General features: G+C 51.1%; 3 protein-coding genes across 7 annotated transcripts; 2 read left to right on the top strand and 1 right to left on the bottom strand.

Moving 5' to 3' along the window:
* Positions 1-60: 60 nt before the first annotated feature.
* Positions 61-6307, top strand: DCDC2B (doublecortin domain containing 2B). Its single transcript, XM_050795796.1, is given in 10 exon segments — positions 61-637; positions 2517-2568; positions 2988-3064; positions 3295-3426; positions 3722-3868; positions 3986-4025; positions 4881-5016; positions 5533-5588; positions 5591-5638; positions 5894-6307. Coding segments are annotated over 10 exon segments (1050 nt in total). The 5' UTR covers positions 61-371; the 3' UTR covers positions 5990-6307.
* TMEM234 (transmembrane protein 234) lies at positions 6308-13751 on the bottom strand. 5 transcript variants are annotated; one of them, XM_050796477.1, is made up of 6 exons: positions 13682-13750; positions 13242-13393; positions 12503-12569; positions 7366-7458; positions 6496-6636; positions 6308-6396 (listed from the first exon to the last, which is right to left on the bottom strand). In XM_050796477.1, exons 1-6 carry the CDS (start codon positions 13695-13697, stop codon positions 6383-6385), a joined length of 483 nt encoding a protein of 160 aa, XP_050652434.1. In that variant the 5' UTR covers positions 13698-13750; the 3' UTR covers positions 6308-6382. The 5 variants fall into 5 exon arrangements, with proteins under 5 accessions (XP_050652434.1, XP_050652419.1, XP_050652443.1 ...); XM_050796496.1 differs by lacking the exon at positions 6308-6396 and adding an exon at positions 7002-7060 and having other exon boundaries at positions 6523-6636; positions 13682-13751; XM_050796462.1 differs by having other exon boundaries at positions 6308-6636; positions 13682-13749.
* EIF3I (eukaryotic translation initiation factor 3 subunit I) lies at positions 13712-23679 on the top strand. Its single transcript, XM_050795815.1, has 11 exons — positions 13712-13819; positions 13913-14005; positions 15718-15805; positions 16095-16160; positions 18266-18415; positions 18498-18625; positions 20654-20764; positions 20884-20973; positions 21292-21365; positions 22996-23088; positions 23184-23679. The coding sequence occupies exons 1-11, from the start codon at positions 13817-13819 to the stop codon at positions 23263-23265; spliced, it is 978 nt and encodes a 325-aa protein (XP_050651772.1). The 5' UTR covers positions 13712-13816; the 3' UTR covers positions 23266-23679.
* Positions 23680-23734: the final 55 nt, after the last annotated feature.

Here is a 23734-nt window from a genome sequence, read left to right on the forward strand (position 1 = left end):
AGGACAGACTCGGGGCCCTGCTGCTCACTTCCTACTGGCATGGGGCATTGACCCTGGAGCCAGCTGGGAGCCATGGCCCAGGAACAGATCTAGCCATCCTCCTTAGGGAACAGCTCCCAAAGCTGATCCCCCATTGAACTCAGCCTTGTGCTTTAGAGTGGCAAGGAGGCTCTGGAGAGTAAGGTAACACCTATGTTTAAGTATGATCTCCCCAGGGCAGATTGGATCAAACCCTGAATGCAGATAAATGCTCCTGCCACAGTCTCCCTCTGCCTTCATGGGTGAGAGGGCAGGACTCCACCTCTGATTGGCAATGTTCCCAGCCCTTGGTTGCCTGGCAACAGCTCTGTGTCTCTGACTGAGGATACACTATGGCAGGTGGCAGTCCAGCAGCCAAGAGGGTAGTGGTGTACCGGAATGGAGACCCCTTCTTCCCAGGCTCCCAGCTGGTGGTGAGTCAACGTCGCTTCCCCACCATGGAGGCTTTCCTCCGCGAGGTGACATCAGCTGTGCAGGCCCCGCTGGCTGTGCGTGCCCTCTACACACCTTGTCATGGCCACCCTGTCACCAGCCTGGCAGACTTGAAGAACAGAGGGCAGTATGTGGCCGCTGGATTTGAACGATTCTACAAGCTCCAGTGAGTGGGCTGGGGCTGTTCAAAGAGCCTAGCAAGGGAGGTAATGGCAAGAGCGTGTATTCAGTACCTACCATGTATGTACCAGCATGTTAAGACTGGTACTTACTGAAGTCTGTCAGGGGTGGGGGGTGGTTTTGCCTCCATTAGAAAGGGAAAACACACAGAAAATCTGCCTAAGAATACACAACAAATAGCTGAACTGAAATTCAAATAGAATTCTGTGTGTTACTAATGTTTATGCCCATCACAGCCAAGATCAGCCTGTGGGAAGACCACTGCCCCACAGGGTGAGCCCCTTTTTCCAAAAGCTCTTCTTGCTTGGACTCCCTATCACTGAACACTCTAAATCCGCCCATCCATTCCTCCCCACTGTGCTTAGGCATCCCAGACTCTCCTGTTAGGCTAGGGTCATCCCCCATTGCAGGAGAATACTGTCTTCTAGGGTGGGAGAAGAATTTGAGTACCTGAGTCTCTGACTCACGTCTGGCTTCCAGGTCCTATGCTTAGCTCTCAGCTGAGGTCGCTTACTATAGTGTAAGGATCAAGTGGGGGGAAGTGGCTGGGCGTGGTGGCTCACGCCTGTAATCCTAACACTTTGGGAGGCCGAGGTGGGTGTAGCACCTGAGGTCAGGAGTTCGAGACCATCCTGGCCAACATGGTGAAACTCTGTCTCTACTAAAAATATAAAAATTGGCCAGGCGCTGTGGCTCACGCCTGTAATCCCAGCACTTTGGGAGGCCAAGGCAGGAGGTCAAGAGCTCAAGACCAGCCTGACCAACATGGAGAAACCCCATCTCTACTAAAAATACAAAATTAGCCAGGCGTGGTGGTACAGTAATCCAGCTGCTCGGGAGGCTGAGGCAGGAGAATCGCTTGAACCCGGGAGGCAGAGGTTGCAGAGCCAAGATTGCGCCACTGCACTCCAGCCTGGGCAACAAGAGTGAAACTCCATTTCAAAAAAAAAAAATTAGCCAGGCCTGGTAGCACATACCTGTAATCACAGCTACTCAGGAGGCTGAAGAAGGAGAATCACTTGAACCCAGGAGGCAGAGGTTGCAGTGAGCTGAGATCGCACCACTGTACTCCAGCCTGAGGGACAGAGTAAGACAGTGTCAAAAGAAAAAATAAAAGGCCGGTGGAGGGAAGCTAGGTAGACTTAGAATCTAGGCTTCATTCCTTGTGTGACTTTAGGCAAGTCACTTAATTTCTTGAAGTCTCATACAAAATGGAGGTAAAACAACCTATCTCATGAATGAATGAGAACATTCTTAGGATATAGCAGGATGCATAATACACCAGTTTCTAGTTTCTCTTGACTTTTTTTTGTTTTGTTTTGTTTTGTTTGATATAGGGTCTTGCTCTGTCACCCAGGCTGGAGTGCAGTGCAGTGGCGTGATCATGGCTCACTGCAGCCTCGAACTCCAATCCTCCTGCCTCAGCCTCCCAAGTAGCTGGGGCCACACGTGCATGCCACCATGCCTGGCTAATTTTTGGTTTTGTTTTTGTTAGCAATTAGGTTGTCCAGGCTGGTCTCAAACTCCTGGGCTCATGTGATCCTCTTGTCTCAGCCTCCCAAAGAGCTGGGATTATAGATGTGAGCCACCATGCCCAGCCCTCTTGACCTTTAATCTCACGGTTAGTATTGAGACCCCAGTCTGGATTTCCAGACTTACCCAGCACTTACCCAGCCAACACTTGAACACTCAAAGAGTCCCAGGGCAGGTTCAAGTGCCAATATCTGTTACTGGACTGAGATGACTGCCACTATTCCATGGGGAGGGGTATCTGGGGAGCTGTGCCCCAACCCAACACTGACATCTGCCAGGCTACTGAGGCCTCAGGCTCCACGAGATGACCTGTGACCTATCTGCCCTTTCAGCTATTCACCTCATAGAGGGAAGGATCCAGGTGGGAAGAGCTGCAGACTACAAGTGAGTCCGGGGGAACCTGTGCCCCAGCCCCTGTCTTCCCACTCCTCCTAGAACTGCCCCCAATTTGGTCTGGGAAGTCAGGGAAGCAGCAGGATCTGCCAGTTCCATGGGGGGTACTTTGGAGCCAGCTACTATCCTTCCTGGGGTGTGGGACTTCAAGACACTATTTCTTCTGTCCCAGCCTTTATCTCCACACTGGGGTCCCCAAAGGAAAGAGGAAGCTGTGAAACAGATTAGGGGAGGGGGTGGTTAGAATGTGACTTAGGGAACATCGAAGCACCTTTTGGTGAAAGGTGTGACCTGTCTTATTCCTCCTTGCCCCCATCTGGTTCCGGCCCCCTCACTCCACACCTTGGATGGACCCACCCCTAACCAAAGGCCCCGACTCTCCTGATTTGGAGGCCTGATTTGGGTTTCAGGGTCCTCCCGTGACTCGCCACTTGTGTGATGGGGCCGTTGGACGGTGGCTGCCTGCAGGTGCTCCCTGCTATATTCAGTGAGTGCCAGTGTCGGGGAGCAAGGGCGTCAATTTTTGTTTTCGTGAGACCAAGAAAATGGTGTTGTTTGTTCCAGCAGCCTCTGGCTACTGTTGGGAATATAGGAGTCCAGCATGCTTGATGGGTGAAAAGAGACCAGTGTTATGGTTATTGCTGGCCCTGTGCCACCCTTTGCCTCACATGTAGGGACTCCTGGGGACACTCCCCCTTACCAGGCTTTTTGTCTCAGTGTGTTCAGGAATGGGGACCTGGTAAGTCCCCCATTTAGTCTGAAGCTGTCCCAGGCTGCCAGCCAGGACTGGGAAACTGTGTTGAAGCTCCTGACTGAGAAGGTCAAGTTGCAGAGTGGGGCTGTGTGCAAGTGAGTATGGGGACTGGGAGGGCCCAAAAGTCCCCAAAGAGAGCCTCCCCACTGGCTTCAGCTGTGGCTGAGGATGAAGAGGCAAAAGGAAAGCACATTCCCCAATATGGGACTTCCCCCTATGCCACTGGGAGAGGGCCCTCTGCCCAGCCCTCAGAGGCAGGGTAGAGCCTGGGTGACTGGTGCCCAGAGGCCAGTGGGCACCTTGGAATAGCTGCACCCACCCCCTCAGTCTGCTGAATGTGAAGCAGCTTTGAGTCTACCAGCCCTTATCCTGCTTACCTCTCTCCCCCAGACTCTGCACCCTGGAGGGGCTCCCACTGTCAGCACGGGAGGAGCTAGTAACTGGCCATTACTATGTGGCTGTCGGAGAGGATGAGTTCAAGGACCTTCCCTATCTGGAGCTGCTGGTGCCCCGCCCCTCCCTGCCCAGGGGCTGCTGGTATGTATGTGGGAGGTGGAGGAGTAACAGGCCAGGCAGAGGAAGCCACCCTCTGGGTCTGTGTGCTCTGACTCTATGCCCTCTGCCCACTACAAGCCTTTCCTTTTGTCATTGTAGGCATCCTCCAGGCTCGAAGTGTAGGCCCCACATGCAGGGGGTAGGTGACGCAGGGGACAATGAGGGGTGGGAAGGGAGGGGAGTGACTGGCTGACAACTCTTCTGGCACAGGCTCTGATCTTATTTCACTGCATCCTCTCTTTTTTTCTTTTATTTTAAATATAGAGATGAGTCTCACGATATTGCATAGGCTGGTCTTGAACTCCTGGGCGGAAGCAATCCTCCCACCTTGGCCTCCCAAAGTGCTGAGATTTTACTGTGCCTGGCCTGCATCTTCTTAATAATCTTTTTTTTTTTTTTTTTTTTTTTGAGACAGTTTTGCTCTTGTTGCTCAGGCTGGAGTGCAATAGCACTATCTCGGCTCACTGCAACCTCCACCTCCCGGGTTCAAGCTATTCTCCTGCTTCAGCCTCCCGAGTAGCTGGGATTATAGGCATGTGCCACCATACCCAGCCAATCTTTTTTTTTTTCTTTTTTTTTTTTTTTTGAGACGGAGTCTCGCTTTGTTGCCCATGCTGGAGTGCAGTGGCGTTCAGTCTTGGCTCACTGCCATCTCCACCTCCCAGGTTCACACCACTTTCCTGCCTCAGCCTCCCGAGTAGCTGGAACTACAGGTACCCGCCACCATGCCCAGCTAATTTTTTTTTGTATTTTTAGTAGAGACAGGGTTTCACCGTGTTAGCCAGGATGGTCTAGATCTCCTGACTTCATGATCCACCTGCCTCAGCCTCCCAAAGTGCTGGGATGAGAGGCATGAGCCACCGCGTCCAGACACACCCGGCTAATTTTTTAAATTTTTAGTAGAGGCAGGGTTTCCCCATGTTGGTCAGGCTGGGGAGTAGGAAAGGTAAGAATGGCCAGCAACCAGGGTCCAAGCCCAGTGTCCCTTCTCTAGGCCCAAGGCCACAGGGCCCAGGTAACCCAGTCCTCTCCAAAGGAACCAGACGGAATTAAGCCATCCACTTTCTATGCCAGACCCCAGCAGACCATTCAGCCAAGAAGCAAGCTCCCCATACTCTCATTCCCATCAGGTGAGGGGTCCCTGGGGCTCAGGCCCTTCTCAGCTGCCTTTTGACAGTGACATGGATTGGTCCCTGCTGTTGTTAGGGATGTCCATGGGAGCAGAATGCCCACACACAAAGCTGGCACTGAAAAAAAAAAAGATAAAGGAGTCTGAGCCTACTCTGACTCAGGAGACTGCCTGTTAAAAAAAAAAAAAAAAAAAAAAAAAGGCTGGTCCTAACCTCATCATAACTGTCTCCAGCTCCCCCCATCTGTATATCCTGTTCCTTCTTCACAGGGCCTCATCACACGAAAAGAAGCGCCTGGAAAGGACAGTGCTTAAAGCGATGAGACTTCAGGGGTGGGATCTAGAGGGGATGGGGGCGGGACCAAAGGCCCACCTCTCACTTCCCTGCCATCCTGGGAGGTGGTGGGGAATGCAGAACCAGGTTCAGGGGAGGGAAAGGGGCTGGCATGAAGGTCCAGGGCAGGAATGCTGAGGGCTCTTCAGCCTGGGCATCACCCAGTGCTGCCTCCCTCTTTAGGAGTTACAGGAGTATATGGAGCTCCCCACCCAAGGAAGGAGAAAGCGGGGGCGGCCAGGAAGTAGCAGATGATGAAGACACCCAGACAGAGGAGCCCTTGGATCAGGTAAGCTGTTGGATCAGGGAACAGTATGTTGGGATGGGAGGAGCTCTGAGCTGGAAACTGGCAGCCCTGGGCCAGAGGAACAGTTCTCCCTTGTGACTGAAGGTAAATGATCTCCCAACTTCCTACCTTGTTACATGAGGAAGCAGTTCCTAATTTCCAGTTTCTTTCTTCCTTGGGGTCGGGGACCTCATGGCTGAGAGCTAGAGGCTGGCCATACTCACGGCTCCATTCTGTGTGGCCTTCCACCTCCTCCAGAGGGCAGCACAGATAGCAGAAGAGGCCCTGTCCCTGGAAAACCAGCCTGGGGCTGGAGCTGCTATCTCAGCCTCAGCCCCAGCTCTGCCATCTTAAGAGCCAGCAGCTCCAGAGGGGAACTGGGGACCACCACTCTGGCCACCTTTTGTCCTCAGCCTCCAGCAGCTTGTTCCTCAGGAGCCAGCACCTCCCCTGGGCTCACAGGGTACACTGCGGCCTCCTCAGCCCTCCCAGTTCTCCTGTTCCTAAACCCACAGCCCAGCCTTCCCTTCCTCTGAGCAGAGCAGCCCTGGCTTGGGGGCTATTTCCTTATGGGATTCTCTAGCCACAGAAAGGAGTAGCTGACTGAGCCTGGGGGACAGGCTACAAACGGGGGAGCGGGTTTGTCACAATAAAAGAATACTTACTAACCTCTGTCTGTTTACCAGATTTATTGACAGCTACTACTCGCCAGGTGTGCTGGGCGCTGGAGTCAGGTGGGGCTGGGGCTCACAGCTGTCTACCTGTTTAAGAGGGGCTGGCAGTGAGAATTTCTGCCCACCTCATGGGTGAGGCAGGCAAGGCTAATAGACAGCTCATCTGCATCTGCCACTCCGATGTACCTTCTTCCCCTCGGTTCCACTCCTCATTCAGCCAAGGCGCTCTGACTGAGCCCTGGAGGCCTCCCGTTTGCATTTCTGGCTCAAAGTCTGCAGCTGGCCCTTTCCATGCAGCTGGCGTTCTGCAGTCCATGGAACCTGCCACTGTGATAGTCCAGATCAGGCCACAGTAATGGTGGCTGGGCTGGGGGCCTGAGATGTCAGCAGGAAGAGAGCTGCTGGGGCAGAAAGGTTGCTGAAGGTGAGCGTAGAGTCTCCTGTGCTAAATCCCAGCAGCTGAACAGCACTTGAAGGTTACAAAACCCTTTCACTCTTGTTCTCTTATTGTGATCCATGAGGTAGCTGTTATCCCCGTAAGAGAGGAGGAAGCTGAAGCCAGAGAGGGGAAGTGCTAGGTCCATCCACTCACTGCCAGCACTTCATGGCCCAGGTGCTTCCTGGAGGCAGCAGAGCTGGAGGTGGGTTCAGCCCACTCAAAGGGTAGACGGCTGCCCCTGGGTCTTACTCACTGAGCTTGTGATGCAGAGTGAAATTCCTATCACAGTGAGCACCATGCCAGCAACTGCTCCTGGGATAATAGGCAGAAATCAAGGGGGTCTGAGCTTAGCCAGGCCAGTAGGAGCTGGTACAGGGCTGGAGGAAGGGCTCAGATGGGGTCTGGTCCTGAATCCTGCCCCAGCCTCTGTCCCCAAACTGTCCAGGGCAAGGGAACTCTGAAGGCCACAAGGAAGCAGAACAGCTGCAGAGGAAAGGGCAGGATGGGAAAAGGCTGTGCCCTCACCCACTCTGGGGAGATGGGTTCTGGGAAGGAACTAACACAGGTATGTCGATGTCCAAAGAGCTGAGTCCTGCACTCGCAGTAGCCTGACTTACGTTTTCCACCAGTATCTTCTCCAAGGGCCTTGCCAACAATCAGTGTGAAGATGATGGCCAGAGAGTTACAGATGGGCACAGCTAGGGTCAGATCTGGGTGGTCAGAATGGAAAGAATGCCTGAGATGCAACAAATGCCTTTCTAGGCACAAAACACTTCCATTATCATCGTTTCATACCTTTAAAAAAGGTATCATAACCCCATCTTCCAGCTGAAGTCACAGCAAATCTCAGGACTCAAACCCACATCTCCTGACTCCACGTTCAGTGCTTCCCAGGATTCCAGCATGAAGACCTGAACTCTGAGGTCTGGGACCAGCCTGGTTTGATGATGAGAATGAGGTCTTTGCACTCAGAGAGAACTTGTGAGATCTCAAGGACATCTACACAGACAGGCAGGCACCCAAATCCCAAAGGATGCAGTAGAGAGTCAAGTAACACCAAGCACAGCCACTATTGTAATACCATGGCCTGGGTGCTTTGTGTACATATCTCAATTTTCACAACACTGCAAGAAGGGGATTATCACCATTTTGCATAAAGGAAACAAAGGCTCAAAGAAGTCACAAACTAAGGCAAGTTGAGGATTTGAACTAAGGCTTGCCTGACTCCAAAACCTGCGCTGTTATTGAGCTGTGGATACAGACAAAGCAGAACATCAGGTGAAGCACATTTTGTTTCTGTTTCAGCCCAAGCTCAGGCCTTATGGAGTTAAAAATAAAAAGCATCAGAAGGAAAAAGCCAGGGCCTGTTCAGGACATTCGGCTGGACCAATGGTGTGGGTAGAGGGCATCATAGCCCAGGATCTGTTCCTTAATTCTGAAGTTCCAAGGGGCTGATTGCCAATAAGCAAACTTGAAAAAGAGTAATGGAGTTGGCCGGGCGCGGTGGCTCATGCCTCTAATCCCAGCACTTTGGGAGGCCGAGGCAGGTGGATCACCTGAGGTCAGGAGTTTGAGATCAGCCTGGCCAACATGGTGAAACCCCGTCTCTACTAAAAATACCAAAAATTAGCCAGGCATAGTGGCAGGCACCAGTAATCCCAGCTACTCAGGAGGCTGAGACAGGAGAAGTGCTTGCACCCGGGAGGCGGAAGTTGCAGTGAGCCAAGATCACGCCATTGCACTCCAGCCTGCGGAACAAGAGTGAAACTCCGTCTCAAAAAAGAAAAGAAAAGAAAAGAAAAAGACTAGTGGAGTTAACTTAAAATTTGTTGGCCAAGCCAGGCGCGGTGGCTCAAGCCTGTAATCCCAGCACTTTGGGAGGCCAAGACGGGCGGATCACGAGGTCAGGAGATCGAGACCATCCTGGCTGAAACGGTGAAACCCCGTCTCTACTAAAAAAAAATACAAAAAACTAGCCGGGCGAGGTGGCAGGCGCCTGTAGTCCCAGCTACTCGGGAGGCTGAGGCAGGAGAATGGCGTGAACCCGGGAGGCGGAGCTTGCAGTGAGCTGAGATCCGGCCACTGCATTCCAGCCCGGGCAGCAGAGCGAGACTCCGTCTCAAAAAAAAAAAAAAAAAAAAAAAAAAAAAAATTTGTTGGCCAGGCACAGTGGCTCACGCCTGTATTCCCAGCACTGGGAGGCCGAGGCAGGTGGATCACCAGAGGTAGGGTGTTCGAGACCAGCCTGGCCAACCTGGGGAAACCCCGTCTCTACTAAAAATACAAATATCAGCCGGGTGTGGTGGCAGGCGCCTGTAATCCCAGCTACTTGGGAGGCTGAGTAACAAGAATCTCTTGAACCCGGGAGGTGGACGTTGTAGTGAGCCAAGATCACGCCACTGCATTCCTGATTCCTATCTGGGCAACAAGAGGGAGACTCCATCTTTTTTTTTTTTTTTTTTTTTTTTGAGACAGAGTCTTGCTCTGTTGCCCAGGCTGGAGTGCAATGGCCAGATCTCAACTCACTGCAAGCTCCGCCTCCCGGGTTTACGCCATTCTCCTGCCTCAGTCTCCCGAGTGGCTGGGACTACAGGCGCCCGCCACCTCGCCCGGCTAGTTTTTTGTATTTTTTAGTAGAGACGGGGTTTCACTGTGTTAGCCAGGATAGTCTCGATCTCCTGACCTCGTGATCTGCCCGTCTCGGCCTCCCAAAGTGCTGGGATTACAGGCTTGAGCCACCACGCCCGGCCGAGACTCCATCTTAAAAAAAAAAAAAAAAAATTTGTTGAGGGTAGATCTCCTGTTAAGTGTTGTTATCACATTAAAAAGAGAGCCACAGGCCGGGAGTGGTGGCTCACGCCTGTAATCCCAGCACTTTGGAAGGCTGAAGTGGGTGGATCACTTGAGGTCCGGAGTTTGAGACCACCCTGGCCAACATGGTGAAACCCCATCTCTACTAAATATACAAATATTAGCCAGCCGTGGTGGCACATAATCCCAGCCACTCAGGAGGCTGAGGCAGGAGAATTGCTTGAATCCGGGAGATAGAAGTTGCAGTGACCGGAGATCGGGCCACTGCACTCCAGCCTGGGCAACAGAGCGAGATCCATCTCAAAAAAAAAAAAAAAAGAGCCACAGCCAGGCACAGTGGCTCACACCTGTAATCCCAGCATTTTGGAAGGCCGAGGCGGGCGGATCACCTGAGGTCGGGAGTTAGAGACCAGCCTGACCAACATGGAGAAACCCCGTCTCTACTAAAAATACAAAATTAGGCCGGTTGTGGTGGCTCACGCCTGCAATCCCAGCACTTTGGGAGGCCAAGGCAGATGGATCATTTGAGGTCAGGAGTTCAAGACCAGCCTGGCCAACATGGTGAAACCCCATCTCTACTAAAAATACAAAAATTAGCCAAGCATGATGGCACATGCCTGTAGTTCCAGCTACTTGGGAGGCTGAGGCAGGAGAATTGCTTGAACCTGGGAGGCAGAGGTTGCAGTGACCAGAGATTGCACCACTGCACTCCAGCCTAGGTGACAGAGCAAGGCTCCAACTCAAAAACAAAAAAAAACAAAAAAACAAAATTAGCCGGGCGTGGTAGCACGTGCCTGTAATCTCAGCTGGTGGGGAGGCTAAGGCAGGAGAATCACTTGAACCCAGGAGGCGGAGGTTGCAGTGAGCCGAGACTGTACCATTGCACTCCAGCTTGGGCAACAAGAGCAAAATACCCTCTCAAAATAAAAAATAAAAAATAAAAAAAAGCCACATACACACAAAAAAAGACCAATGGATAAATCAGCTGAGTTATCCATAGTAACAAGACTCAACTGCAGACCAGATGCTCACACTGGCTCCTCAGCACATTCTTTCCCAGCACTCCCAGGGCTCGCCTGTGTGAGGGAGAGGAGCAAACTGTCCTGCTCCTCATCCCCTGAGAGGCCCCAGCATGGAGGCATTACCCATCTAAGAAATTGATATAACAACCCCACTTACAAAGAGCTGCTTTCTTTGTTGTTTTTTTCTTTTTGTTGTTGTTTTGAGACAGGGTCTCTCTCTGTTGCTCAGGCTGGAGTGCAGTGGTGAGGTCACTGATCACTGCAGCCTCAACCTCCTGAGCTCAAGCGATCCTCCCACCTCAGCCTCCTGAGCAGCTAGGACTATAGGCATGCACCACTAAGCCCAGCTAATTTTTGTATTTTTTTTTGTTGCTGTTGTTCCTAGGCTGGTCTCCTAGGCTCAGGTTATCTGCCCACTTCAGCCTCCAAAATTGCTGGAATTACAGGCCTGAGCCACTGTGCCCTGCCCAGAACTGCCTTCTTAAGTTTATATACCTTACAAGGAGTGTCATGGCTGCTGAGGTCTGGTTTGCAACAGTAGATGGGAGAAGGATGTAGCATGGTGCAGTGGGAAAGTGAGGGCATTGGAGTGAGGCAGATCTGAGTTTCCCTTGTAATCTTGGTTAGGATATTCAAACACTCAACCTGTTTCCCCATATGTAAAACAGGGATCACAGTATACCATTTCTTTTGTTGGACTGTTGTTAAGATGAGCTGTGATAATGCATGGATCGTCCCTGGCTGAAGCGGACGCTTCATAAATAGTGATTACTGTTCTGGTTATTAGAAAGGATGGATATTAAAGGATACAGGCAGAGAGGGTAATGAGATAAAAAGAATCTAATACTGTGATTAAAACTTGGTGAATGGCTAGCTGTAGTCAGCTGGTCAAGGGTTCAGCATTCTTCCACAGCAGTGAATGCATGAGGCCAGAGGCTTTCAAACTCATAAATAAGTGCATATTATTTATTTATTTATTTATTTTTGAGACAGAGTCTCGCTCTGTTGCCCAGGGACTGGAGTGCAGTGGCGTGATCTCCGCTTACTGCAACCTCCGCCTCCTGGGTCCAAGTCATTCTTGTGCCTCAGCCTCCCAAGTAGCTGGGACTACAGGCACACACCACCACACCTGGCTAATTTTGTTATTTTTAGTAGAGATGGGGTTTCAGCATGTTGGCCAGGCTGGTCTCAAACTCCTGACCTCAAGTGATCTGCCCTCCTTGGCCTCCCAAAGGGCTGGGATTACAGGCGTGAGACACCATGCCCAGTCGAGCATAAACTTTAATATATGGCTTCAAATCCTTCTGCACTGACATACTGTGGGACTTAAGAGAGGTGAAATTGCCCAAAGTTTTGCAACTTCATTTTCTAAGATAATCATGTCTGCTTTACAGAATCATGATTGGAATTAAATAATGTGTAAGACTAGTGCAGTATCTGACGTAGTAGAGGGCAGTCAACAAATGTCAAGAGAAAGGAAATTTATGTATATGGGGCTCTAATTGTGTGCCAGGCACTCTCCTACATGTTTCTCATTCATTAAATTTAATCCTCACAATGCTATGAAGCCAGCTGTATAAAACCAAGGCTCAAATGAGGGACTTGCTCATGGTCAGGCAGGTAGCACACAGTGGAAGCAAGAATGTGAAAGCCAGCACTTGGCACAGCAAAATGAACCTTCCTTCTTCCTCCACTGGTCACACAAGACTGCCAGGCTTCAAACCAACACCAGTGCCTAGCAACATACTCATAACCAGCCCACTGTGTCCCTCTTGTTCAGAGAAGAGGGTACTAAGAGGGAACTAGAGCTAGTCAGCCCTCTCTCACTGATGGGAATGAGGTGTTTCAAGCTCCACCCCCTCAAATCACTCTTCCAGGTGGCCTCAAACACTAAGCAGAACAGTTCCAAGCCAGGACCCACCTGTCGATGCCAAGGTGAGGTAATAGAGAAGGGAGCCACACTGGTTGAGGAGAAAGGGCATCAGGTACTGGAAAGAGGAGAAACCTGCAGTCAGTGTGATGGCCTGACTGAGCAGCACTGCCTTCTTTGAGCTCCTAGCGAATGCCTTTCCTTGGAGGCAGGGAGGGTTATAAAGACCCAGAGAACACTAATCCCTCTAAGGAGAACCCTTCCAGGGCAAAGAGGGAAACAGACTGAACTCTGTGCCTTTGCTCAAACTACCCTCTCCCTCAACTCTGCTAATTCCCATCCTGCAAGGCCTTGATGCCAATGTCAGCTCCTCCAGGAATCCTTCCCCAAGTCCTCCAGCTCCAGCCTTCCTTCTCTGAACTCCTCCCCTGCAGGGCCAATTTGAGCTCTAAGTCCTCCCTCTGGAAAGGCTCACAAATGTTGCCTTATTTAACTGAAGGAATCACAATAATAAAATGTGAATAATGGCAGCCATAGATTGAGCACTTACTATGTTCTAGGCCCAAAGCTAAATGCTCTACGTATCTCACCTAATTCCCACAACTGCCCTATCAGATGGTTATTATTATAATCGCCATTTACAGATGATGAAACTGAGGCTTAAGGAGGACAACTGACTCTTCGGAGAATTTCTGGTGAGTGGGGGTGGGGCTGACCCAGACCTGTTTGACTCCAAAGACCAAATTATTGGTGGCAACTCCCCCGAGAGAGGGGCCTTTCACAGACGCACCTCAGTATTCAAGAAGAGGGTCTTCATCTCCTGTAGCAACTGCCGGGCCCAGGTCGGCTCATGAACCCGCTGCAGGCCGGCGGAGGCCCGCTTCAGCAGCGGCTGCGTGCCACCCCACAGAGCGGCCACCAGCACCAGAGCCAGCACCTGCCCTGAATACAGACGAGTGCGTCACCCTGACCCCCACCCCAAACGGCCGCCCACCCCGCCCTCTCCTGGCCTCCTAGCCCCAGCTAGCCGCCCCGACTTCCCTCCTTCGCTGTCTTCGCCTCGGCTGCGACTGGCGGCTAAGGCAGGCCCAGCGAGGCTGGGGAGATGAATCCAGGAGTCCAGCCTCTGGGGTTGTAGCAGGGGTCGGGATTAGGGGGTGCAGGTGGAGCAGGAAATGAATTCGAGGCGAGGGTCGGGAAATCCATGGAGGGGCGGGGTCGGCTACCTACCCAGAGACGCCGCCATGGCAACGCCGCTGTCTTCTACTTCCGGGAACGAGGGGGCGGAGACCCATAATCCGGAAGTGGACCCAAAGCGTTTTCCGGTCCTACTCACGTTGCGGCCTTCCTCGCGTCACCGCCGGGATGGTGAGTTTCAGAGTTATGGGTATTGCAGTGGGCGTCCTGGGCTGAGGCCGGGGCCCAATTCCGAGCACTGACGTTACCATCTTGTCCCCACAGAAGCCGATCCTACTGCAGGGCCATGAGCGGTCCATTACGCAGATTAAGTATAACCGCGAAGGAGACCTCCTCTTTACTGTGGCCAAGGACCCTGTGAGCGTCGGCTGGAGGGCGGGCGGGACCATGCGGAGGGGGTCCGGGAGGGGAGAGATCCTTCTGCCAGGACGATGGGTGGACATGCCAGTTTTGCCGTTAGCGGGGAACCAAAGAACGGCCCATTCTGAGAAGTAGGGAGAGGCCATCCCGGGGGTAGGTTGGCGAAAGTATTCTACTGGGAAAGGTAGGGAAGAATTCGATTGGCCGACTGCGGTGGCTCACGCCTGTAATCCCAGCACTTTGAGAGGCCGAGGTGGGAGGACCGCTTGAGCCCAGGAGTTGGAGACCAGCTTGAGCAACATAGTAAGACCTATCTCTACACACAAAAAATTAGCCTGATGTGGTGGCTCGCGCCTGTGGCCTCAGCTGCTTCGGAGTCTGAAACGAGAGGATCGCTGGAGCCCGGTGAGCTGAGATCGTGCCACTGTACTCCAAGAAAAGCAAGAGACAGTTGCTGGGCGGGGTGACTCAAGCCTGTAATCCCAGCACTTTGGGAAGGTGAGGCGTGCAGATCACGAGGTCAGGAGATCGAGACCATCCTGGCTAACACGGTGAAACCCCGTCTCTACTAAAAGTACAAAAAATTAGTCGAGCGTGGTGGCGGGTGCCAGTAGTCCCAGCTACACGGGAGGCTGAGGCAGGAGAATGGCGTGAACCCGGGAGGCGGAGGCTGCAGTGAGCCGAGATGGCGCCACTGCTCTCCAGCCTGGACAACAGAGCGAGACTCTGTCTCAAAAAAAAAAAGAAAAGAAAAGCAAGAGACCACTGTGGAAAGGGGATAAGGATGAGGGTCAGCTTGCCCAGAGAATGGGATGCGGCCTTTAGGGATAATCTAATTTTTCTACCAGGATAGTGCAGGCTGTGTTATTCAGACACAGGGGACTTAATGAGGCTGTCTCTAGTCTCATTTTAAGTCAATCCCATCCTGCTACTCAATGCAAAACAGTCCCTCATGATACTGCCTTTTTAAAATTTTATTTTATTTTTTGGGGTACGGAGTCTCGCTCTGTCACACAGGCTGGAGTGCAGTGGTGCAATCGCGGCTCACTGCAGCCTCCGCCTCCCAGGTTCAAGCGATTCTCCTGCCTCAGCCTCCTGAGTAGCTGGGACTACAGGCTCGTGCCACCACGCCCGGCTAACTTTTTGTATTTTTAGTAGAGACAGGGTTTCACCATGTTGGCCAGGCTGGTCTTGAACTCCTGACCTCAGGTGATCCGCCTGCCTCAGCCTCCCAAAGTGCTAGGATTACAGGCGTGAGCTACCACACCCAGCCTGGCCATTTTCAAGATGAGAAAACTGAACTTCAAAGGAGAGAAGCACTGTATCTGAGATCATACAGTGAGACAGTGGCAGAGCAGGCACTGGAACCCAGACTTCCCTACTATCAACTGCTCCCACTTGGATAAGACATCAGAGATACTGTTTTTCTGGACTGGAGCTCAACTTGGCCTTTTATTCTTTGGAGCCACTGGGAGTCCCAGGAGAGCTGGAGCTAACAAATGAAGATGCTTTTACAAGCCGCCTGACTCCTCTGTTGCTTACCTTCAGAAAGGGAGGAGAATCCAGGAGTTGGTCTTTTTATCAGCTCCCTGCTGTTTCCCAAGAAATGAAGAGAAGAGGGCAGAATCAGCCTGGCTACAGGCTGCTGAGGGTTCCTGGGGTAAAGTAGGAAGCATCGCTCTTACTATCCTGTGGTTTGACTTTTCCAGATCGTCAATGTATGGTACTCTGTGAATGGTGAGAGGCTGGGCACCTACATGGGCCATACCGGAGCTGTGTGGTGTGTGGACGCTGACTGTATCCTTGTTTTGGCTCTGAGTCCATGCTGCTAGGGTCTGTCAGCAATGGAGAGGCTAGGTTGGAAGTTGGGAGTTGGGGGTGTTGTTGAGGGCCTAGAGAACAATACCTCCTATTCCCTGGTCTCTTCACTGGCTGGGGAAACATTTAGGACAAGTTCCAGTTCTGGATAAGGAGGTAAGAGGGGAAGAAAGGCTCTTTGGGGCTGAACAGGGAGATGACTCACTTGGCCTCCCCCAGAGGACAAGGGCTCAGGTGAACTTCGTCATGTTTCTTAACAACTCTTCAGGGGACACCAAGCATGTCCTCACTGGCTCAGCTGACAACAGCTGTCGTCTCTGGGACTGTGAAACAGGTAAGCTAGGTTCATTCACTTTTTTAGCAACAGGTCCTAGGAAAATAGAGATGAAATCCATAGATAGTTTCCAGTCTAGGGAATAAGAGACAAGAAAGACAGATGAGAAAAGAAGTCTTACAGTAAGATACACACCATGGTAGAGGAAGCGTAGATTACTATGGGAGGCCAGAGCCCAGCAACTGGCTCCCTAGAGTGGGGATGGGAGCAGCCTGGGAAGGTTTCCCAAGGTAAATGTCATATGAGCTGGGGCTTAAAGGATGAGGAAAGACGTCATCACTTTGGCACATGCAGGAGTGAAAGTGTGGAGACTGTTGTGTCCAAGTCATCTGATCTGGCTGCAATTCCTGCTTCTTGGTGGGGTGGGGGTAGGGGGGTGAAATACACAGTCATGGAAAAGATGAAGCTGGAGAGTCAGGCTAAGGCCAGAACAGGTCTTGAATGTCAAACTCAGGAGCTTGGCTTTGTTCCATAGAATATGGGGTGCTGTGGAGGTCCCTGAGCAGGCAAGAGTGGGGGTCTGTTCAGTTTAGCAAGGTCAGGGAGCAGGGGGGAGGCACTGGAAGAGCTAAGACTGAAGACAGGGAAGCCTATTAAGTTTTCTTTTTTTTTTTTTCTTTTTCTTGTTTTTGAGACAGAGTCTCGCTGTCGCCCAGGCTGGAGAGCAATGGCATGATCTTGGCTCACTGCAACCTCTGCCTCCCGGGTTCAAGGGATTCTCCTGTCTCAGCCAGCCTGAGTAGCTGGGATTATAGACGCACACTACCATGCTTGGCTAATTTTTTTTTTGAGACGGATTCTCTCGCTCTGTCACCCAGGCTGGAGTGCAGTGGCACAATCTTGGCTCACTGCAACCTCTGCCTCCTGAGTTCAAGTGATTCTCCTGTCTCAGCCTCCCGAATAGCTGGGATTATAGACATGCGCCATCACACCTGACTAATTTTTGTATTTTTAGTAGAGACAGGGTTTACTGTGTTGGCCAGGCTGGTCTCAAACTCCAGACCTCAGGTGATCCACCCACCTCAGCCTCCCAAAGTGATGGGATTACAGGCGTGAGCCACTGCGCCTGGCCGGTGGCTAATTTTTGTATTTTTAGTAGAGATGGGGTTTCACCATGTTGGCCAGGCTGGTCTCAAACTCCTCACCTCAAGTGATCCACCTCAGCCTCCCAAAGTGCTGGGATTACAGGCATAAGCCACTGTGCCCAGCCTAAGTTGTTCTGTTTAGTGCCAGGTCTATGCTGGGCACTGGGGACATGCAGGGAAATCAGATCAGGTCTTTGCTGTGGAGGATTGCAGTCTGAGTGGGGAGATAGATATATTGCAGTCTACGTATGAGCAGTACCACATTAGCAGGATGTCTGAGGAAAGAGTCTGGATAAGAAGTTAAAATACTTGGCCAGGTGTGGTGGCTCACGCCTGTTAATCCCAGCACTTTAGGAGGTCGAGGGGGTGGATCACCTGAGGTCAGGAGTTCAAGACCAGCCTGGCCAACAAGGCGAAACCCCGTCTACTAAAAATACAAAAATGAGCCAGGCATGGTGGCGGGTGCTTGTAATCCCAACTACTCGGGAGGCTGAGGCAGGAGAATCGCTTGAAAGGTTGCAGTGAGCCGAGATCACACCATTGTACTCCAGCCTGTGGGACGAGAGCAAAACTCTATCTCAAAAAAAAAAAAAAAGGGCCTGGCGCAGTGGCTCACACCTGTAATTCTAGCACTTTGGGACGTCAGGGTGGGCGGATCATGAGGTCAGGAGATCGAGACTATCCTGGCTAACATGGTAAAACCCCGTCTCTACTAAAAATACAAAAAATGAGCGGGGCATGGTGGTGGGCGCCTATAGTCCCAGCTACTTGGGAGGCTGAGGCAGGAGAATGGCTTGAACCGGGAGGTGGAGCTTGCAGTGAGCGGAGATCGTGCCAGTGCACTCCAGCCTGGGAAACAGAGCGAGACTCTGTCTTAAAAAAGAAAAAAAAAGAAAAAATACTTTCTAAGTTTGGGTTACTGGAGCAAGAGAAACAGTGAGATGCGATGGTAGCATTCTCTAGAATGTCCTCCCTGCAATTGCAATGGATGGTGTAGCCCAGACTCTTGCCTGTTTCCAGGGAAGCAGCTGGCCCTTCTCAAGACCAATTCGGCTGTCCGGACCTGTGGTTTTGACTTTGGGGGCAACATCATCATGTTCTCCACAGACAAGCAGATGGGCTACCAGTGCTTTGTGAGCTTCTTTGACCTGCGGGATCCGAGCCAGATTGGTGAGGGCTGGGATTAGGGCTGGGGTTGAGGTAAAGGGTGCAGCTCTAGAGCCCAGGGCCTAACATCTACTGCTCCACACAGACAACAATGAGCCCTACATGAAGATCCCTTGCAACGACTCTAAAATCACCAGTGCCGTTTGGGGACCCCTGGGGGAGTGCATCATCGCTGGCCATGAGAGTGGAGAGCTCAACCAGTATAGTGCCAAGGTAAGAGGCCACATGGGGCCTGAGCCTACCAGAATGATTCTTTTTTTTTTTTAAGGTGGAGTTTCTCTCTGTCGCCCAGGCTGGAGTGCAGTGGTGCCATCTCGGCTCACTGCAACCTCCACCTCCCGGGTTCAAGCAATTCTCCTGCCTCAGCCTCCCGAGTAGCTGGGATTACAGGCACACGCCACCACGCCTGGCTAATTTTTTTTGTATTTTTAGTAGAGATGGGGTTTCACCATGTTGGCCAGACTGGTCACGAACTCCTGACCTCAGGCAGTCCGCCCACGTTCGCCTCCCAAAGTGCTGGGATTACAGGCATGAGCCACCACACCTGTATTTTTTTTTTCTTTGAGACAGAGTCTCACCCTGTTGCCCAGGCTGGAGTACAGTGGTACGATCTTGGCTCACTGCAACCTCTGCCTCCTGGATTCAAGCCATTCTCTTGCCTCAGCCTCTCAAGTAGCTGGGAATATAGGCACCCACCACCACGCCTGGGTAATTTTTGAATTTTTAGTAGAGATGGGGTTTCACCATGGTGGCCAGGCTGGTCTCGAACCCCTGACCTCCTGACCTCAGATGATCCACCTGCCTCAGGCACTGGTGATAGCACAGTAGTTCAGAGCAAGGGCGGAGCTGTATGCTGTGGCTCACATCTGTAATCCCAGTGCCTTTGGGGGCCAAGACAGGAGGATCTCTTGAGCCCAGGGGTTGGGGCTATAGTGAGCTGTGATCATACCACTACACTCCAGCCTGGGTGACAGTGAGACCCAGCACTTTGGGAGGTTGACCCGCCTCAACCTCTCAAAGTGCTGGGATTTTCTAATAAATTAAGAAAAAAATAATAAAAAATTTTAAAAAGACCAGAGGTGAGATTGAAATGTAGATTTCACTACTTTTTAGCTGTGTGATCTTGGGCAAGTTACATAACTTCTCTGACCCTGTTTATCTGTAAAATGTTTCAAGGATCAAATGATATCACATGTTTGAAAAACTTGTCACAAAGTACTCAGGACATGTTAATAAGGATCACAGGCCGGGTGCGGTGACTCACACCTGGAATCCCAACACTTTGGGAGACTGGAGCAGGAGGATTGCTTGAGCCCCAGGGATTGAGATCAGCTTGGGTAATACAGGAAAACCCTATCTCTAAAAAAAAAAAAAATTAAAAATTAGCTGGGTGTGGTGGAGCGTGCCTCTGGTCCCAGGTACTCAAGATGTTGAGGCTGAAAGATTGCTTGAGTCTGGGAGATTGAGGCTGCAGTGAGCCATGACTGTGCCACTGTACTCCAGCCTGGGTGATAGAACAAGACCCTGTCTCAAAAAAAAAAAAAAAATTAAGGATCACAAATGAGCAGTTCCCTGCCACCAGAGTATAATGCCCTGTGCTGAGTTCCTAGAACAAAGAAGTAAATCAGACACAGTCCCTTCCCCCTTGGAAGGGACTTGCAAACAGCTAGCACCTGAGTCAGATTGTGAACTGTGCCACCGTAGAAGTCTCAACCAGGTGTGGAAGGTGCACTGTCCCAGGGAGGTGGTGTGTACATTAAACCCTGGAGAATAAATGGAGCTTCAAGCAGGAAGGAAAGAACATCCCACAGGCAAAAGGAACAGCAAAAGCAAAGGCACAGAGTTAAGAAAGTATGGAGTCTTCAGGAACCATTGGGATGCAGTCTTGGGGACAGAGGACAGGGAATAGATTTTAAACGTCCTTAAGTGTGAGGAGATAAAGAGTTTTGATTTTCCTCCAGGCAGTAGGGAATCTTGAAAGGGTTATCTATGGCCAGATTTTCCTTCCAACAGCGCTTGCAGGTTATGTTTGGAGAATGGACCTGAACTAGCCATCAGGCATAGGATGTACATTACTGGACAGAGTCAAGGGATATTTAGGGGTGACTGATTAGATAGAGGGGGTGAGGAAAACACAAAGTCCATGCTATCTCAGCTTTCTCATTTGGGTGCTTAGGTTTCTGGGGAACTGAGATTAGTAGGGATTGGGCCCAGTCAGTCTCATTCTTCCTCCTTCCCCAGTCTGGAGAGGTGTTGGTGAATGTTAAGGAGCACTCCCGGCAGATCAATGACATCCAGTTATCCAGGGACATGACCATGTTTGTGACCGCATCCAAGGACAACACAGCCAAGGTGAGCCTGGGCAGGGGTCTGGCAGGGCTGCTGCCTCCCTCCTGCTGCACAGCTCACCCTGCCCGACTTCCCCCAGGAAGGCTCTTTCTACAGATATCCCCCTTGCCTTCTCTCTCCAGCTTTTTGACTCCACAACTCTTGAACATCAGAAGACTTTCCGGACAGAACGTCCCGTCAACTCAGCTGCTCTCTCCCCCAACTATGACCATGTAAGAGAACCCCATCCAGCCTTCCTGCTAAAGCCTCAGGAAGCTTCCAAGTTCTAGATGCTCGTCCAGAAATTGGGCTACAACATTGTGGGGGAAATGATGTCAGGCAGAGAGGAGATTCCCAGAGGAGTGACAAAGCTGGAAGGATGAATAGCCCCAGGGAAGCGGGCAGGAGGTGGCAGAAGTGTCTGATCATCCCCTACCTTTGGTATCCTCCCATTGAGCTGTGTGAGATGTGAAAAATGTATGTGGCAGGAGAAAAACAGAAAATAGACTTGGTGTCCATCGGGCCCATCTAGAGTTTCTTCTTCCATTCAGGTGGTCCTGGGCGGTGGTCAGGAAGCCATGGATGTAACCACAACCTCCACCAGGATTGGCAAGTTTGAGGCCAGGTAAAGAGGAAGAGAGCTCTTCCAAATTGAAATCTCATGGGGTGCACCTTTTTTTTTTTTCCCCCGAGACGGAGTCTTGCTCTGTCACCCAGACTGGAGTGCAATGGTGTGATCTCTGCCTCCTAGGTTCAGGCGAGTCTCCTGCCTCTGCCTCCCGGGTAGCTGGGATTACAGGCACCCACCAACACACCTGGCTAATTTTTGTATTTTTAGAAGAGACAGGGTTTCACCATGTTGGCCAGGCTGGTCTTGAATGAACTCCTGGCCTTAAGTAATCTGCCCACCTTGGCCTCCCAAAGTGTTGGGATTACAGGCATGAGCCACTGTGCCCGGCCTTCATTATATTTCTCTATGCCCATATTTCCTCTATTGTATAATGAGACAGTGACAATATACTTACCATAAAATTATGCAGATTAAATTATTCAGTTAATATTTATTAAGCTCTTTAAGCACTGCCCAGCACATAGTAGGCACTCTATAAGTATTAGCTATGAATTTAGGCAGACTTCTGGGTCCAGTCTTCCTCTTATAATAAAAAAGTTAAAAAATAAAGATACAGGGTCTCACCATGTTGCCCAGGCTGGCCTCGAACTCCTGGGCGCAAGTGATCCTCTGCCCTCAGCCTCCCAAAGTACTGGGATTACAGGCGTGAACCACAGCCCCCAACTTCATCTTATTTTGTTCACATTCACTTATTATCTCAATTTTTCTGCTTTATTATTATTTTTTGAGACAGGGTCTCACTCTGTTGCCTAGGCTGGAGTGCAGTGGCACCATTTCTGCTCACTGCAACCTCCTGGGCTCAAGCAATCCTCCCGCTAAGCCTCTGAGTAGCTCAGATTACAGGTGCACACCACCGTGCCTGGCTGCTTTTTGTATTTTTAGTAGAGATGTTGGCAAGGCTGGTCTCAAACTCCTGGCCTCAAGCATCTGCCTTCCTCGGCCTCCCAATGTGCTGGGATTACAGGCATGAGCCGCCACGCCTGGCCACAAATGCAAATTATATCACAAAAAATAAAGCAGAAGCCGAGTTTGTGACCAGCCTGGCCAACACGGTGAAACCCCATCTCTACTAAAATACAAAAATTAGCCGGGCGTCTATCATCCCAGCCACTCGGGAGGCTGAGGCAGGAGAATTGCTTGAACCCAGGAGGTGGAGGTTCCAGTGAACCGAGATTGCGCCACTGTATTCCACCCTGGGTGACAGAGTAAGACTCCATCTCAAAATAAATAAATGGGGCCGGGTGCGGTGGCTCACGCCTGTAATCCCAGCACTTTGGGAGACTGAGATGGGCAGATCAGGAGAACAGGAGATCAAGACCATCCTGGCTAACACAGTGAAACCCCATCTCTACTAAAAATACAAAAAAGTTAGCCGGGCATGGTGGCAGGCACCTGTAGTCCCAGCTACTTAGGAGGCTGAGGTAGCAGAATGGCGTGAACCTGGGAGGCGGAGCTTGCGGTGAGCTGAGATCGCACCACTGCACTTCAGCCTGGGCGACAGAGCGAGACTCCGTCTCAAAATAAATAAATAAATAAATATAACAATTTGCATTTGGGGAGCGCCACCTTCAAAATGTTTTGGAAGGAAATGGAAAGTGAATTAATTGTGTCCCTTTTCCTCCAGGTTCTTCCATTTGGCCTTTGAAGAAGAGTTTGGAAGAGTCAAGGGTCACTTTGGACCTATCAACAGTGTTGCTTTCCATCCTGATGGCAAGAGGTAGGGTCCCAGTGAAGCAGCTGAGCTAAGCCCGGGTTGGGTCTCTGCCTCTCCTAGAGTAGGCACCTGACTGGTGCCTGGCTATCTTTTTCCAGCTACAGCAGCGGCGGTGAAGATGGTTACGTCCGTATCCATTACTTCGACCCACAGTACTTCGAATTCGAGTTTGAGGCTTGAGAAGCTGGATCTCCGGCCGGGCGCGGTGGTTCATGCCTGTAATCTCACCACTTTGGGAGGTCAAGGTGGGCGGATCACCTGAGGTCAGGAGTTTGGGACCAGCCTGACCAACATGAAGAAACCCCGTCTCTACTAAAAATATAAAAATTAGCAGGGCGTGGTGGCACGCACCTATAGTCCCAGCTACTCAGGAGGCTGAGGCAGGAGAATCACTTGAACCCAGGAGGCGGAGGTTGCAGTGAGCTGAGATCGTGTCATTGCACTCCAGCCTGGGCAACAAGAGCGAAACTCCGTCTCAAAAAAAAAAAAATAATAATAAGCTGGATCTCTATCCGGGCCAGAGAAGATTCTCACAGAAGGTTTTGAACTCTAAGAAATAAATTGGTTTGGTAATAAATGGCTTCTGGTCAGATATTTTGTGGGGTCTGTTTTATCATCTTTCCTTTTCACTGACACCCCAGCAAGGGGA

Source organism: Macaca thibetana, chromosome 1 (assembly GCF_024542745.1).
Source record: "Macaca thibetana thibetana isolate TM-01 chromosome 1, ASM2454274v1, whole genome shotgun sequence".
Taxonomy (NCBI): domain Eukaryota; kingdom Metazoa; phylum Chordata; class Mammalia; order Primates; family Cercopithecidae; genus Macaca; species Macaca thibetana.